This window comes from Limulus polyphemus, unplaced genomic scaffold (assembly GCF_000517525.1).
Source record: "Limulus polyphemus unplaced genomic scaffold, Limulus_polyphemus-2.1.2 Scaffold438, whole genome shotgun sequence".
NCBI lineage: Eukaryota > Metazoa > Arthropoda > Merostomata > Xiphosura > Limulidae > Limulus > Limulus polyphemus.
In genome coordinates this window covers 222353-239801 of record NW_013666048.1, presented here as the reverse complement: position 1 = coordinate 239801, position 17449 = coordinate 222353, and the positions used below count along the sequence as shown (strand labels likewise).

Below are 17449 nucleotides of genomic sequence, written 5' to 3'. Positions count from 1 at the left end.
AATAGTATTTATAATAGTGTACAGAGTATGAAAATTATGAGTGTTCAGTGTATGACATGATCTTACAAGTTGAAACAAAGAAACTACGCAAAAACAAAAAATTAAAAATGTACTAAAGAAAAAAGTAGCTAAAAGGTGTTTATAGCAGCCTATGAAATGAATCAAAGCTAAATTATTGCAAAGTAAAGTAAATGTTATGTTGTAATGAAGACAAACTTAGCTGATTATGCAGAAACATCTGAATGTGTATTCACAAAGTGATAAACATATTGTATTGAATGAACTGCGGATGTGTACTTTAGACCTAAATAAAACAAGAAAGCCTATAGCAATTGTACTTAGTGTAATGTAGTGTTGCTTGTATGAAATACTTTGCAAATAAAAAAACTAAAGTTGATATCAGAGCCCGTTGTCACAACACTGCCATTATATTATGTATGTAACCTGGGCTCCTTGGACAAAGGCCTTTCTAACAATGTGAAATTTGTAGCATTTGACCAAGAGATTTGCAAGAGAAGTTCTGGACAGATACACAAATGTATAATTTTTATAGATTGTTAATAATAATAATAAAGACATAAAGAAAGGTCTACTTCGCCAAAATGCTTGGTTGTTAAGCTTTCTTATTTTTTTATTTAGTACATCTGTATATTTATTGTTTTTATATTGTCATGAAGATAGTGTAATTTGCTGAAACAGATAATGATAAAATCAAATTTTCTGATAACTTCATCATAAAAACGAAAAAAATTCAGTTCCAAGTACAACTCATCTCGTCACACATTAGTTATCTTCCTCGGGCAACTGTTATAAGAAGTGCGCCACTGCCTGATGATGTCATCATGCAACAAAAGCCTCCTCTAATAGGAAGGCAACATACCTACAAGTGCACTAACTCCCCCTTATACATATGCACCCATGAATCTTAATTCTTTTCCTTGGCAATGTAGAACACATACAAGTTCAAATTTCACACCTTTGTTCAATTTATTAAGATATGTTTTTGTTTCAAAAGCTTTCACATTTTTATCATGAATTTTCAACTGACAGTGATTTAAACTTTGTCCTTGAGCGTGGGACATTGTTTACACTTAGGCCTTATTTCTGCTGTGGCCTTTAGAGACTCATTAACTGTCAAGGTCATTGCAGCCATTGTTCAATGTGTATTGGATTATGACATGTTTAAACCTTTAAGTTCTTAATTTTATAAGGAGGTATTAAAAATAAATTCCTGAATATCCCCTAGTATGAAAATTGTGATATTTGCTCTCGAGGTCTTCTCTCATTTCAATTTATTACTATCCCTCTAAGTAGTATGGATGTTAATGTAAATTACCCATTATGATGCAGTTATTGCTCAGGCGAAGCATAATTTATATAGTCTTCAATCTTATTTGGTTACGGAGCCATAAACTAGAAAATCAGACCCTTCTTACAACACCCACCTGTCACATCCTCTCTTTCACAAATTGCAAATAGTTCTATCTGACATTTAATACTATATTATTTATAATCAATAGAAAGCCAATGTTTTAATCTATCAATTGATGTGTTATATTAAGTTAATTTCTGTACAGAGAATTGTCTATTTTGCTTTCAGTTCAGTCTTTATTTTGATAGGAATCATATTGATAGACCCAGGAGCCATTCATTTGGTATAAAATCAATGGCTGAATGGCTCAACACATAGCAATAAAAATTTTGTGCTTTATAAAATTACAAAAGCACTTTAGAGATAATTATATATTCATCATAAGGAGAGAAATAAATTAAGACTGACAAAAATTGTTCCATGCTGCACAGAATAATAAACTTTATCAGATATTATAGTACATAAGTAACAAATATGCATAAAATTTATTGTATTATTGCCTTTAGCATAGACCAACTGAAACACAATTAAAAACTGTCATTAATTGAAAATGTTGCTATTACATTTCTAATAATTAAGAGACTAGTACCTTTGTCCACAAAACAACAAAATAATTGAAATTCTGAAATATACTTATTAGTATTAGCATTCATTAATAATCTAAGCACTTTTAAACTAATATAGTATATTACAAGCCTGGTTCAAGACATCAATGAGGGAGATTTATCTAACCTTCACCAGCTAGTGTATTTTTTACTAGGTTTATTATGTCATGTATGAATGACACTGTATTCATAATCATTGGGTGGAGTGAACTCCTTTTTGTGTTCATGATGACACCTATAGCTGAGAATATGTTCTCAACTGGTACACTTGCTTTCATGTTTATGATGAGACCTCTAGTTGAGAATATGTTTCCAACTGGTACCCCTGTGCAAGAGTACCAGTTGGAAACATGTTCTCAACTAGAGGTCTCATAATGAACATAAAAGCAATTGTACCAGTTGGAAACAAGTTCTCAACTAGAGGTCTCATAATGAACATAAAAGCAAGTAATAGACAAGTATTATTTTACTGTACTGGCTAACCTTGGATAATTACATGCATTATTTTTCCATTAGAGCAATGTGTTTGCCTGCTCACCTTTACTAGGCTGGTGCAATTGATCCTGCAATATTTCACATCTAAGCCTATCAGGATCTAAGGTGTTCTCACCCATCAGTGAATTTAGTAATTTAATTTTCTTTGATGTAGAACCAGACTCTGAATCAGTATTTAAAGATGAAGCAACCACATCTTGTATGGTTGGATATACATGTTCCAAAAGGGATTCAACTACCTCTTTCTTGGGTATTAGACAATTAACTGCAGGGTCCAGGGCACATGCCACTTTTGTAACTTCTGATAATTTAAAGTGAGAGTCTATTTTAGGGGTTATCACTTTTTTTTGAGGAATTCAGTTGCTGGATTATCCTCTTGCTCTATTTCAGCCTTTATTAGTGGGATAACTGCCAGACCGTTTCCTGCATCACTCACCATTTCTGTGAGCTCATGAAATGGTCTAAGGAAACTGACTAGACTTTCCATCAAGTACACTTCTTCAGCATACATTACTAGGTCATACTTTCCTATTTTTTTCAGCATGTTCATGCATGACTATTTTAATGAAAGTATATATTGCAGCATATTAAGAGCACTATTCCACCTCATACAAATCTGCATTTCAGACTTTTGTGACTGTGAGGTGACCTTAACTCACCTGAACTACCTTTATCCAGACCAGAGTCTTCCTGATCAGCCTCTTGTTCAAATGGAAACTGTTCATCAAGCTGCATAACATTGCAAGCTTCTGAAATACATTGAAATATTTCAAGGTCTTCTCTGAACATAGTGTCCTGGCTGATTGAGTAGGACTTGTAATGTAGAGCACTCACAATATTTCTAGCTTTAGTAAGTAACTCAGTAAGTAGTAAGTGCAAACAATGAGTAACACAATGCTGTGGTTCTTAAATACTTAAAAGTCTTAATGTTTTCACGACATTTGCTGCACCATCAGTTACAGCATGCAATTTTACCAAAAAAGTCAAAGATAATTTCTTCTAGGTTTTCTTTCGTATTTACAGCAGTGTGGCCCTGTAGTGGCATACAGCTAAGTGCGAAAATATTAACTTCTCAATCCAACATGACTGCAACCCGCACTCTTAGGAAAGGCATATTTTTTATACATGTCTGTCCACCCATCAAACATAATAGTGGCAACTTCGATCTTGATTAGCTGATATGCTGCTTAATTGTTTTATACATATCCACAAGCAGAACCTTTCTCAATGTTGACCTGTCTGGCAAATGAATACCAAAATTGTTTTCTGTGGATTTTCTGAACCCTGTTTTTGCCACATTGCTGAACGGTAACAAGTCTTTACTTAGCCAGGGAATAAGGTCTCTGTTCAAGTCATATTCTGAGTATGCTACAGTAGATTTAAACTGGCTGTAATTTATGAGTGTTGATTTGGTTCTTTGCTATTCTTTCTGTGTCTGTCTATTCTATGCTTCTTAAAGAGATGAATTTTCATGTTGCCAGTTCCTGTTCCTTCCTGAAGCCTATGGTACTAGATATGTGAGCCAATTTATTTGACTTCAGTTGTTCATACTCACCTGTTAAACATGGTTGACAGTAATACACATCTTTCTCCACTGTATGACCATTTTCTTCCACCAACAGTCCATAATACTGCCAAACTTTGCTAGGTTGCTTTACCTTACTTGGATCTGGTATAATTTTGTATGTTATTAATTTGGCATTTTGGCAAATTAACTGGCACATTGCTGTTTTATTAAGTTAATTTAATAATTTCATCAAAGTAATATGCAGTAGTTTTTTAAGAATTTAGATATATCCACTTAAATAGTCAGTGGCAGAATGTATTAAAATAGTATTATTTCTTTGACAAATAAACATCAAAATGATAGATTTTATGAAATATTTTTATCCTTTATTATTATTTATATTACATTATTTTAATAAGATTTATTTCATATTATACTAGTGTAATACCCATCAAAAATGGCTGGAGAAGGAAATGCATAGATGGATTGTGAATGATTGATAAATTTTGGACAAAAAGTAATTTTTCATCAATAATATTCTTAAGTAGAACATTTCTTGTGACTTGTGAGTGTAAGTCATTGCGTACAATAAATAGATATGCTACTTATTATGAGAGTTGTTCTGATTTTGCAATGGTCAACCATTAATAGACTTATTGATTGTATAGGGAAGGAAAAGAGGAAGGAGGTGGTGAAAAACAAGAACCAGGAGATAACTTGTCCCAAGAGGAATGGGAAGAGCAGGAGAAAAAAAAAGCTGAAGAAGAGGTTCATTGTCAGGAGGAATTTCATAAAAAAGAGAGAAAGCTGGTCTCACTAATTCACCAACTCCACAGTAAAAGTCACATAGTTCCTTTAGGTCAAGATCGTGCATATAGAAGATTTTGGTGTTTTAGCATTGTCCCTGGTCTTTTCGTTGAGGACAATGACCCATATGTTGGTACCTGTCAGGCTCAACCAACTCAGTATAATCCTAATTCTAATCCTATGGTCTCTAAGAATGAAGTGTCTGCTTCACTGTTGAAAAAATTCTTTCAACAAACAAGTGATAATAAGATCATCAGTAGTGACAATAAGAGTGAAATTGAAAAAACATCACAAATTGAAACACCTTGTGGTTTAGTGAAGATCAATAAACTATCAGAAGAATCTAACTTAAGAGGTGGGGTCTTGGAGAAGCAACTCATAAATTTTGAAGTTAGTCTTTCTACAAGGGAGAATGAAAGTACTAAGAAAAGCCCAACAGAAGCTGTTACATCTAATTCATCAAGTATAGTTACATCTCCTGTGTTTGGTATATGTACTGCTTGTCCTGATACTTGTCCTGTACATAACTTAACCCTACCTAGAACCACGTGGTCATTTTATACAAAACCAGAAGATCTGGATGAATTAATTAGCAGTCTAAATCCTCGTGGCTTTAGAGAAAGATTACTACAGAAAACACTGAAGGTTGACAGAAAATATCTGGCAGAGCAGATTGATAAATGTCCCAGTCACAAACTTAATAAAAATATTTTACCACCAGCACAACCAGAAGCTAGAAAATCACAAAGACTTCAGTATAATAAGCCATCACAATATGCAGAAATGTCCCCTGAAGATGCCTTAGAACTAACCCTGAGAGATATGCTTCTAGAAATGGAAGATAAGCTGAATGCTGGAAGTTTAGGTAATATCAAGGTAAGAATATTTTGTTTATAAACTTGTTTTTTTACTATACATTTTCATTTTTATCTTGCACTTTTAACTTGTAGGAATTGTTTTCTGTAAAATGATCTATGAGTGGTGAAATAAGAAATGTTTACTTTAATAGGTGAAAGACAAAGAGGCTTGGAGACAAGCAATTGAAAATAGGAGCTATGATATGCAATGTGATGGACTACACTGGGGGTGTAAAAACAATAGGTGAGGAACAAATAAAAAGTAAAAAAGTATATGCTGTTAGGTACATATAAATATTCTACATTGTAAAGAAAGCTTCTAAGGTTGTGTTGAACACATAGATTTAAAAACCCTAAATATGTGTACAAGTAATACTATGCGAGTTACACTGCAGCTGAAAGAAAGGTTAATATTTTTGTTGTTTTTGAAAAATTGAATGTTAGGATTACCAACACTTGTCTGATAATAGGTACTAGCCATGTTGGAGGCTTTCATCATAACTAATACTTTCTGATATGTTTATTCTAGGTTTTTAAAATGAGCTAACATAACAGTTCATATTCCTGTGTAAACAGTAGTATTTGGGTAGCCACACATACATGTACATATATACATATAGTTTTTAATTATAACTATACTACTGTAGTAGTGTTTAATGACAGCCGTTAATAGTTTTTTCATTTCATAATTATGTTGGTTTAATGACAGTGTTGAAAAGTTTGTATTCTTGAACATTATTATTATTACATATTTTCATGTTGACCAATTTTTCTAAGGCTACTGGATGAACCATCACTAACATTGGTCAGCTCAAGTATGGATGACAAAATGTCTGAACTCTCAACATCTCTGACACAAGCACCAGTTTCTTCTGTTGTTAAAGATCTTTCATGTGCCTTGTTACAGATAGCTCAGTCTGTAGAGCCAAGGTACCTTCAGCCACCACTAGGTAAGAAACATTTTAGCAATTAATTAAATCTTAAAAGTGAGTATTGGATATAATAAATGAGTTAAAGATACAAGTTACAGAATTAAGAGTGGTTGTATCTCAGTACTTAGATTTATAGAAGAAACTGTATGATATTTAACTTCCTGAATACTTGTAATAGTTTGTATATTTTTGGCACGGAACAAGAGTTATTTCCTTTCTTTTTCTAATATACTTTCGTGACAGTGTATTTTTACCAAGAAAACACATTTTCTCTGAATAGTTAGTTCTTCAGTTGAATACCACACTATTTTATACAAAGTGCAAATATTAAATTGTTTAAATTTTGGTTCAAGTGTTCAATCTTTGATTTTGAGATACAAGAAGCTAGAAAAACCAATTGGTGCTTAGTCAAAAAGCATACTGTTTATTTTGGTAGATCATCATGTAGTTGTGGGTATGCTAGAACTCTGTATTATAGCTCATACAATATCTAAAGTAGTTAAGTCAAAAAATCATTAATAGGAACAATTCACCCACTTAATTTTAGCTTTTTAACAAAATATTCATTATTCTTTATTAGCATGATATTATATAATGTGTGAAATTTCATCACTTTACATTCAACATCAATTTAACTTACTCCTTTGTTGAATGATTTTCTTGAGCCAGAAGAGTTTTTCTTGATGAAGAATTTAATTTATATAGCTTGATCTAACAGAGTTATCAGTAACATACCATCAGTCTTTTGACTTGGATAGGGTAGAATTGCTGAAGCAATGGCTACTAGCTCTCCTTTAAGGTTTTCGTAATTCTAATTTTGATTACAATGTTTCAGAAAAAAATCATTTAGCTTTAGAAATTAAAACTGTTAACAAACTCTTGATTAATATGTTACCTGTGGCTCAGGACTTCAATCCAAAGTTAATGTTCTAGTATTGTCTAACATTTCCATCCATGAACTAACCTAAAAAGAATGACATTGACTGTTAGTGTACAAGCTACTCTAGTTGCCAGCTTTGCTCATATTTAAAAACAAAATTCAATAATTTCTAGATGGAAGGTGAAGAATTTCATACATGAAACAATGGACTTTATACTTCACAAACAGCCAAATGTAGAATTTAGAGAATTTTTATTATTTGGTTTGATCTAGGTGAAGATGAAGAATTTAAACGGCAAAAACAAAAGGCTCTTTCAGAAATATCACATTGGAAAGCAAAACAAGAAAAAAATGGAGAAATTGGAAAAAATGAAGGTAAATTTATTATTTAATAAGAAGGAAAAAGAGAAATTTTAACCAATTTTGAAAACAATTTTTTTCTACACCTTTGTTAGGCCTTGTTTTATACATTATGAAAAAAATTAATATAGACAGAAGATGCAAGTTATTGTAAGTTTATTAATACTAACAATTTGTAGAAAAATATTTAAATCCAAGATGCCAAAAAATCACTTAATGATTGAAAACTTCCAAAATTTGATAAAGCCCATTATTAGTGTTTAAAATTGAGCTGGAAAACCTGAAAAATAATTCTCTTATCATAACAGATTAAGTATAAAGTTTAATCTTTCCTAAAATAATGAGTTTTTAAGGATTTTAATAAAGTATTTTATTGTCAGGTTATTTGAATTTCTTTGGAAATTGTTTAAGATGATAATAGTAAACGACTTTAGTGTATTTACCACCATTAGTTTAAACTCTTGCTATGTAAAGTTAATATTACCTATATATAGCAGTTTTATATATGGTATAACATTATGACATTAGTTAAGTTGCATTAGTTTTTGCTGTATTTATGTATGTTGTAACTTTCCTTCCTAAATATTATTAAACTTTCACAACTTTAATCGGGTTTACTTTTGTCTTTTACAGAAGATTTATTTATTACTTCCTTTTGCATGCTTCATGTATTTTGTTAAATGATAGAGGTTAGTCAAAGTCAGATTAGTTGTGTTAGACACACATCATAGTATGTTTAAGTTATTGTTTTTTTATTATTACATTTAACATTTTTATATTTTACTAAGAGTACTGTTATCTGAGCTATTTATTGTATAATTTATTTATTCATTTTATTTCTTAATTACTATTATCTATTATTTCATACCTTCGTAAACATTGTTTTTGGCTGTACTCTTCATGATATCCTTCTACTTGACTTCACACCTAAACGGTAACATGTAATAGTAATTTATCTCGTATGTCAGACTACACTAAAGTTACACTGTTGGAGCTGTTTAATTGGTTTTCATTAGTCACAAAACATTTTAAGGAGGATTGTGAAAGTTTTGCTTGTACACATTTTATCTTGGTTAAACCAGTTTATTTTGTTCAACAAACATTAAATCTTTGGCAGTTCTTGAAGTTGACATTTAGTGTTTGTGTGTTCTGTAAGTAAGGTGTACTCTATTATTTCTTTAATGATACCTTCATTAATGGTATTGGTGAGAATGTTTAAAAATATTTAGGCTTATTATTTTTGGTACCCAACTGATAAAACAATGTGTTCTGATCTTTGTAAGTAAGAAAAATGCATTTAATTAACTATACTCTTAATACAATATCTGATTTTATTTGTAAAATATTTTTGATTAATGTTACAATTTATTCTGTTTCCTCAGATAATTATGAGATTAACCCGCCAGTAAATATCCCTATGTCTCCACTGGAACGATGGACGGAATCTCTAATGACTTCATCCAGCATTTCTCAACTTTTTATTCACCTTTCCACTTTAGAGAAAAGCATAGCATGGTCACGTTCGGTATTAAAAGCCTATTGCCGTGTCTGTCGACGTCGAGGGGACCCTGAACTTATGTTTCTCTGTGATGGGTGTGACAGAGGGCATCACATCTACTGTTTAAAGCCACCACTAAAGGTAATATTGTTTTTCTAATTGATATGTGAGATGTAGGGAATTTTTTAATATTTTTTGAATGCCTTCAGTGATATGGTCCTGCAGTATGCAGGACCATGAAGAAAAAAAAAGATCAATCTGTACTGTGTTGAGCTTATTCGAAGTACTAGTGACTAAAGGTACAGAAAGTCACATTTTAACAACACATTCATACCATAGTATTTTAAAATATAAACATTTCAATCACTACAGGATAATAAAACATAAAAACAAAAAATATATCTCAATTTGTCACAAGCTTCTCCAGAAGAATATTATTCCATGTGTCAGTGAAATCAATATCGTTTGTGTACTCTTGAAAGCATGATAAATCATGTAAAATATGGATATTTTTATACATAAACGTATTTTTTGTATGTATTTTTTTATCTCTGCACTTAAGCTAAAAACAATTACAGGGGTTTGGTTAAGTTACTTCTGTGTGTATATTTCTCTCTCTTCTTAATGGCTGAAACTTCCCAAGTTATGGGATGTTCAAATAGATGATTTTTAATAAATGTAATAGCAACCTCAAGTCTGCTCGGATTCTTTGTTAATAATGTACAGATATTTAGTTGTTGCTTGCAGTTTTGATAAATGTGAAACACCATTTTTGCTGTTGTCTATCATCATTATTATTATTATACGACAGAAATTACAAATTATGTGAACAAACTTTTTAAAGATTGATAATTCACATGAATTTGTGGCAAACCTGTGGTCCTTACAAGACAACAGTCAGTAACATATCTTAACATAACTAACAAGTATTTAGTATGTGAGAAATAATCATTACAAGTAATGAGTGTCTAATTTTAACAATAAGAATGATTTCATTGTAAGTGTATTGAATTTCCACAATTGTCTTAGCTGACAGGTTTTATAATTCATATAATGCACATGAACAACTGAATTATATTCAGAACAGTTTTTGAAAATCTCAAACTTTAGTGCGTATCATTCACGAAACTTGTGCAACTCCATAAGTGTCTAGAAGCTATTATATATAATTATCTTTTATTGATTTTTGTTTGTTTGTTTCTTTCTTTCTTTTTTATAACTTGATCAAAATATAGCTAAACCAATAAAATGTTATCTATATATTCTTTCTACAGAAAAATAAATGGAATATTTTAATGAGACTTATAATTTTTTTATTGCCTTTAATTTTCCCAATAACTTGACAAAGGTGGAAGTTTTCCAGTGTACCTGACTGTGATGGGTCTCTTACTCAAACTTTTCTAGTTCCCAAAAACAGAAAGGAAAACAAAGAAAATGAGTTAAATCTCTCATGAACTGTATGCAGCAAAGGTTTTTGTGAAATGATATCTCAATTAAGGTGGATAGATAAATATAGACAAATAAAATTATTGATTATGTTTCACTGTTTACAATTGAAATCAATTGGAGACAGGAAAAATATACAAAATTGTTGTCATTTATTTGAGTCATTATGTGTTCATGAAAATACTTAGATTCTAGAATTTTCATCAATAAAGTTTACACTTTGCTCGTATCTTATGATTACTGCACGTCACTGGACTGTTTTGTTAGGATGCATGCAACTCATGTTGCTACAGTAGAACAGTCAAGAGTATGAGCCTTGTAGTAGCTCAGTGGTAAATGTGAAGATTCACAATGCTAAAAATTTGGTTTTGATACATAACCATGATTTGAATGGTTGTACTTAAAAACAAAACAAAACTCAAGAATATCAAGTACTTATGGAAAGAATATGTTTAAAAAATAATAATAAAGTACTTGTAATTTTATGTTTCAGCACAGTGATAAAATATTGGCAGATAATCTTGTGTATGCTTATACTATGCACAAGTTTCATTGGTGTACTGGTTTTTATCATTTGTAGTTGATTATTTTTGTAAGTTGTGTTTTTGTTGTTTTTTTAAATAAAGGATGTTTACAACATTTGAATGCAATCTCTTTCTTCCTTTTTTGTGATAGATTAATTTAGTAATATTTTATATCTGACAGGAAATTCCTGTTGGATATTGTTTCTGTCAAGACTGCAAACCCAAAGAAATAACTTCATTTCGTCGAAAACCAAGAGTTAATTACTGTGAAGATGAGGAAGACAGTGACTTGGATTGTGATAAATCATTTACAGCAACAGATGAAACTGATTACAGGTTTGTCAATGTCATGTACTTGGATTTTGGAAAACAGCTTAGAATTATTTTTTAATTGTTGTAAGTACTAGTACTTCTTGCACTTAAAAATGTTTTTGCTGTCATTCTGGGCCACTTGGTATTCATTTTCATTATCAATATAACTTGGTAGATATTCTATGAATTATAGTAAATATGTACAAAAAATGTCTCAAGAAATCTTGTTTTTTAGTGCATTTGATACTATATGAGTGATTTTAATGCTGTTACGTTTTTAAGTAACTATGATAGTAACAGTTGAAACCAATAATTATATTGTGCACAACTCTTACAGTGAAAATTCTAATGATGATGTATGTGAAGTTTGTCACAAGGATGGTACATTAATTTGCTGTGGCAACTGTCCCTTGGCCTATCATTTGGAATGTGTTAATCCACCAATCAAAAGAGTTCCACGTGGAGCATGGAGAGTCCACTAAAACAGCCAAAACAAGTTACTTTGTACAGACCAAAGGTCACATTTATGTTATTTGACACTGTAACACGACTGCATGTGAACCACATTGTTGTAACTTCTGTATTGTTAGCCAGGCACGGGTGAAAGGTCAAGATAATAAAAATAATAAATATATATAATGTTATGAGATTTAAGTTATTTCATCTAAACATTTACATTTTTGTTATAATCTGTGTTCATTCTAGAATGAAAGAGGCATAAGTTATGTTTATTTTCTAATTTTTTATGGTGGTGCGAGATTGTTCAAATCTACCAAACCTGTACAGAGATTATATTTTATCTGTTATTTTCAGTAATTAAAGTTTTTCTTAAAAAATGTTTGATAACTATCCGGACATTATAAAGATTTCGCATTTGAAATTTCAAAATCTTTTGATGCATAAAGTATTTTTAATCATAAAGTGAAAATTACTTTGCATGATAGATAGGCAAGATGTGAAAAGAAAAAAACAAGGCAAGAAAGAAACATTGCTTTACAAACCTTACAACTTAAAAAAAAGAAAAAAAAAAGAGATATTTTGCATATGAAAACATTGTAATGTTTACTGATAATCTGTAAACTTTAATGATATGAAACAATGAAAAAAGCATTCTATATGTAACTTATTTTACAAAGAACAATCCCAAATAATTGTATAAAACAAACCTCTTTTATCTTTGCTTTTTTGAGACTCTCTATTAACACATTTGGGACAAATATATGACACAAATAACCAATCAGAAGCTCAGAATGTCCCCTTGTGACTTTCTCAGCCATTTTAACAGACTTGATGCCATTTCTGTCTTTTGAACCAATATTTCAATGAGGTAGGGTGTGTCTTTAGTCTGCTCAAAATTTCATATATTTTTAGACTAAAATGCATCTTAAATATGGTATTAATGTAGTAATTTATGATTTTTTTGCTATTCAAATGTATATATAAAACCTCCACGTGCAAAATTTTTAGAGGCTTAGCAACCTACACCAAGCAGTATCTGAGTACAAAGGTTGTAACTAGAAGATATAATTGTTTGTTTTACTTCTATATTTACTGTTATATGTTTTAGGAAAAATAACTTTAAGAACTTATTTCAAGGTAGCATTAATCTATATACATATATAATTATATAATAAATGAAATATGACTGTATTTTACAAAATACTAGAAGTGTATATAAGAGAGCATTTCTAAAAATGGAAAGAGGTGGGTGGGGTACCACTGTGTTTGATTTATTACATGATCTATTGATCACTGTAAATAGAAAACATAAGACCTTCTTATTTTATATTCTAGCTTGTCCATATCTGTAATTTGAGTTTCTAATTTGTATGACACTACATACTTAGTATTTAGACTTCATGAGCATCTAATCTGAAATAGTGCTGCATTCAACATACCATGTGACACACAAAAATTGATGTTTATCTGTGTTTTATATGTACTTTTAAATTAAGAAATTGAGTAATATATAGTTCTACAATTTGATACCAAACTTATAAGTTCATGAAATAGAAGATCAATAAAAATTTTGAATGCGAGTCAACAAACGAGATGACATGGCCTTTCACCTGTGACCTGTCTTGAAAGGGTTAATGTGATAGGTTTGCATAAATGGATAAGCTGTCAAATGAATGGTTTGAGTTTGGCAGCCATCTGATGTTGGTTGAAAGTGACATTTATTACTGCAGTTAACATAGTTTCTTTACTAATCACCCATACTCTGTAGACTTTGGCAAATGGTGCATGTGCACACTGTCCCATACTCTGTAGACCTGCTTGGTGAATGATTCATGTGGATGCTGTTTCCCATTTGCTAGATTTTCTAATACCAAATAAGTTTAGGCTTAGCACTGCTTTCATTGTTATATTTAATTCATATAAGGAATTTATATTTTATTAATGTTCCATTCAATATATTAATTAGTTTACCAAAACTATTGCATTGTGCAAATGCTGGAAGAATATTAGTTATTTTTATGAAGAGGTGACTTTGCTTTATTATTTAATTCTTCATAAATTCAGTAACAACAACAACAGATAAATTGTCTCAGTTTTTGTTGTTATACAAGGCAACAATCTATAATTACTTGTGTGTATATATATTGCATGGAAACTATGACTAGCATTAAAGGATAATTTGCTAGTACAATTTCTTGTTGAAAATTGGTTTTACTAATGCTCAAATTTAGATGCAAAGACAGAGGATGCTAACATTCAGTTCACTAATGTTACTGATAAGTAATTTTCAAACATATAAAGTTATTGTGACAATAACTTAGGAATAGAGTTAGCTATAAAATTGAATTTCCCTGAGGGAGCATTGTGGAATGTTCCTGCTCCATTTACCGTATTGCCCCAATTATAGGGCAATCTCGAATATAAGGTGACCCCCATTTTCAGAAACCATGGGCAAAAAAATAATAAAAAATTAAATGTCATAACATTTTAATTAAAAATATACAATAAATTTTTTCCACAGTAAATTCAAACAAATTGTAGAATTGCATTAAAAAGTTCAGTCTTCTATTTCTGTCTCACATTATTTTCAGTTGCACAAAATTTTCTAGCAGTAGTACAATTGTTCATATTTTCTGCCTCGTAATTTTACGATTTGCATCACAACTCTGTCGTAATCCTTTGTTAATCTGACACTTTCTTGTTCCCTGTCTTTCAGTGTGATCACTTATTTTTGCACAAGGGTTTATCACTAAAATGAGACTCCCAGACAACAGTTATTAAAAAATTTAAAATGAGCACAGTCAAAGCAATAATGGACCAGCAAAATCAGTACTATAACTGAACAGCCTGCAGGTGGATTAGTTGCAAGAATTAGCAATGACTTTGAGCGAACATCTGTCATGCATGTGAGGACGGATGCTATCTAAACATTCAGGAATGCAACAGGCTAGAGTAGGGGGAAGGGGCCTATGGTTGGCCACGATTATAAGGCAACTGAATTTTACAGCCTAATTATCAATAGAAAAACATTGCCTTATAATCAGGCCAATACAGTAATTTTCCTTTTTTTTTTGGCTTTGATCATGGTTTATGGTGTTTGTTTCATTATTCAGGTAGTTATCAAACCCGAACTAGTGTGCTGGTTGTAAAAGAAAATATTCGAGAAACCAGAAACCATTCCAAGAAAATTAATGAAGAAAGAAAGTCCAATATAATAAAAAAAAAAAGCAAAACGGATACATCAGGGAAAAGTCATGGTAAGGCTATTTTTAAAGAAAAAAAGATACAGATGGAAGATACTTGATTAAAAGATAAATGTTACAATAGTTTTCGTTTGTTTACAATAGTCTGACTTAATTGTAAAAATAAAACAGGATAATAAAATGTTTTTAGTATTTCAGTTGTTTCCAAATATTTATCTTTACATAAAAATATAGCTTTTCTTTTATGTAAATACAGAATAGATACATTGTTCTGAAATGAGTACCTATGACAAGCAGACACTCAGGATGTTAAATACAACAGAATCATAGTTTATTGTATTGTAGCTGGGATGTAATATCTAGAAACGTTTATAATTAATACGGTATGACTATTCAAATAATTATAATAAATGTTACAACTGCACAGACAAAACAAACCCACATACTATGACCAGGAATATTATACCCATTATACATTTATATTTTGTTCAATACTGCAAAAAATAAATGTATGATAAAATGGCAAGAAAATTACAAAAATATAAACAATGATATGTCTGAAGTTTTATTATGTTAAAAACTGGATTTTGATACCCATGGTAAGCACAGCACAGATAGCACTTGTGTAGTTTTGTGCTTAATAACAAACAAACAAAACTTAATTTTCAACATACAAAGAAATCAGGATTGAGTTCATTGAGTAAAAAAAAATGTTACCTGTCTAATACCTTTAAGGCCAGCAAAACTCTTCAAAACCAGACCTGTATGAATGCACTAAAGTCTTACTTTATAGAAAGTAGGCCAAATTTGATAATGCTTTACAAGTACTCTCATTTAGTACATTGAATTACAAGGCAAGTTTTTAGCATTTTGAATTTATTTGATACTATCTATCATAATTTTTGAGCAACAAAAACATTTTGAAGTGTGAATTTTATCTTTTACATCTACCTTTACAAGGTATGATATGTATAAAATAACACGCTTTCATTTCTAAAATTAGTGTAGGATTATTTGTAGTTATATGAAGTAGAAATCACTTTAAAGAGGTTGAGGTTTCTGTCCGAATATTTTTATTGAATTAAGTGCAGTATTGTTAGATACCACAATACTTATGGTGAGGTAATTCTAAATACGTTGATCCAATCATTAGGTAATGTTATATACAATTAACAGGACTATATTATTCAGTCTATGGGCAAAAGGCTCATTTTTTGATTTTTCAAATAATATGTAAATTAATTCATCATTAGACAAATGTTTTATGAAAGTGTCAGGATTAAGAAACTAACAGTTGCTTCTCAACCTTTATATAATTGGTGATTGACAAGTATTAAGAATATTAATTTGTAATTTAAAAGCATAAGTTTGAATATCAGGCAGGCAGTAGCAATGCCTATATAGGGATAGCATGGATTGTTCATAGAAATGGTATTTTAAATATCTCCTCAATAGGTCATTAGAACATTACAATACTGTACAGTGTTGCTTTTTATAACAATATCTACGTAATGAATGAGTTGTAAGTTCTGGGAATGTCTGTAAATATCATAGCAAAAAGTTAAAATTTCTTGTTCTTCTTTTTTATTACATAACTCAAGAACCAAAACATTGGTATCAACCAATTTCATTGAGGTGACATAGTTTCAAACGGAGTATCCACTTTTAAAAGTATTATTAATAACTAGTAGTAATTTTTAAAAACAATCATAATTTTAGTGTAAATGATGTCATCATATGATGTGAATGCCATCCCTACATTTACTTTCTTTTTTGAAAAGTTCTCATTTTGGCAAAAAATTTCTTAATCTCCCCTCACTTGCTGTAGACACCAAGTTTTATATAGTTTTTTGCTATTTTTGAAAAAAGTGTGCTGAGCTATTCAGAACATACACCTGATCTATAAACAATTCCATTAGGTTAATATTTTGTTTAACTCTTTCAATATGGGGTCGGTCGGTCAATGTGACTACCTCATAACCATTTTGTGCTTGTTAGTTTTCATGCTATAAGTTTTAAATTAGTAAGCGAATGTTAACAAAATTTGGCAGATTATCAGTAAACATTACAATGCTTTCATACGCAAAATATCTAATTATTTTATTAAGTTGTAAGGTTTGTAAAGCAATGTTTCTCTCGTGCCTTTTTTTTTTCACATCTTTCCTATCTATTATGCAAAGTAATTTTCATTT

General features: G+C 30.6%; 2 protein-coding genes across 2 annotated transcripts in view; one reads left to right on the top strand and one right to left on the bottom strand.

Moving 5' to 3' along the window:
- The window catches only part of LOC106458274 (bromodomain adjacent to zinc finger domain protein 1A-like), a 33560-nt gene that overhangs the window by 11875 nt on the left and 4236 nt on the right, over nucleotides 1–17449 (top strand). The window contains exons 9-17 of the mRNA XM_022384446.1: nucleotides 4648–5662; nucleotides 5796–5887; nucleotides 6421–6593; nucleotides 7729–7830; nucleotides 9198–9454; nucleotides 11465–11619; nucleotides 11933–12068; nucleotides 12967–12988; nucleotides 15168–15311. Of these exons, the coding sequence (XP_022240154.1) occupies nucleotides 4648–5662; nucleotides 5796–5887; nucleotides 6421–6593; nucleotides 7729–7830; nucleotides 9198–9454; nucleotides 11465–11619; nucleotides 11933–12068; nucleotides 12967–12988; nucleotides 15168–15311 (2096 nt within the window). The remainder of the gene's footprint in view (nucleotides 1–4647; nucleotides 5663–5795; nucleotides 5888–6420; nucleotides 6594–7728; nucleotides 7831–9197; nucleotides 9455–11464; nucleotides 11620–11932; nucleotides 12069–12966; nucleotides 12989–15167; nucleotides 15312–17449) is intronic.
- LOC106458273 overlaps nucleotides 8709–17449 on the bottom strand; it is a 17182-nt gene continuing 8441 nt past the window's right edge. Inside the window, exon 2 of the mRNA XM_013917761.2 lies at nucleotides 8709–8742. The gene's annotated coding sequence lies outside the window, so the exon portion shown is untranslated. The remainder of the gene's footprint in view (nucleotides 8743–17449) is intronic.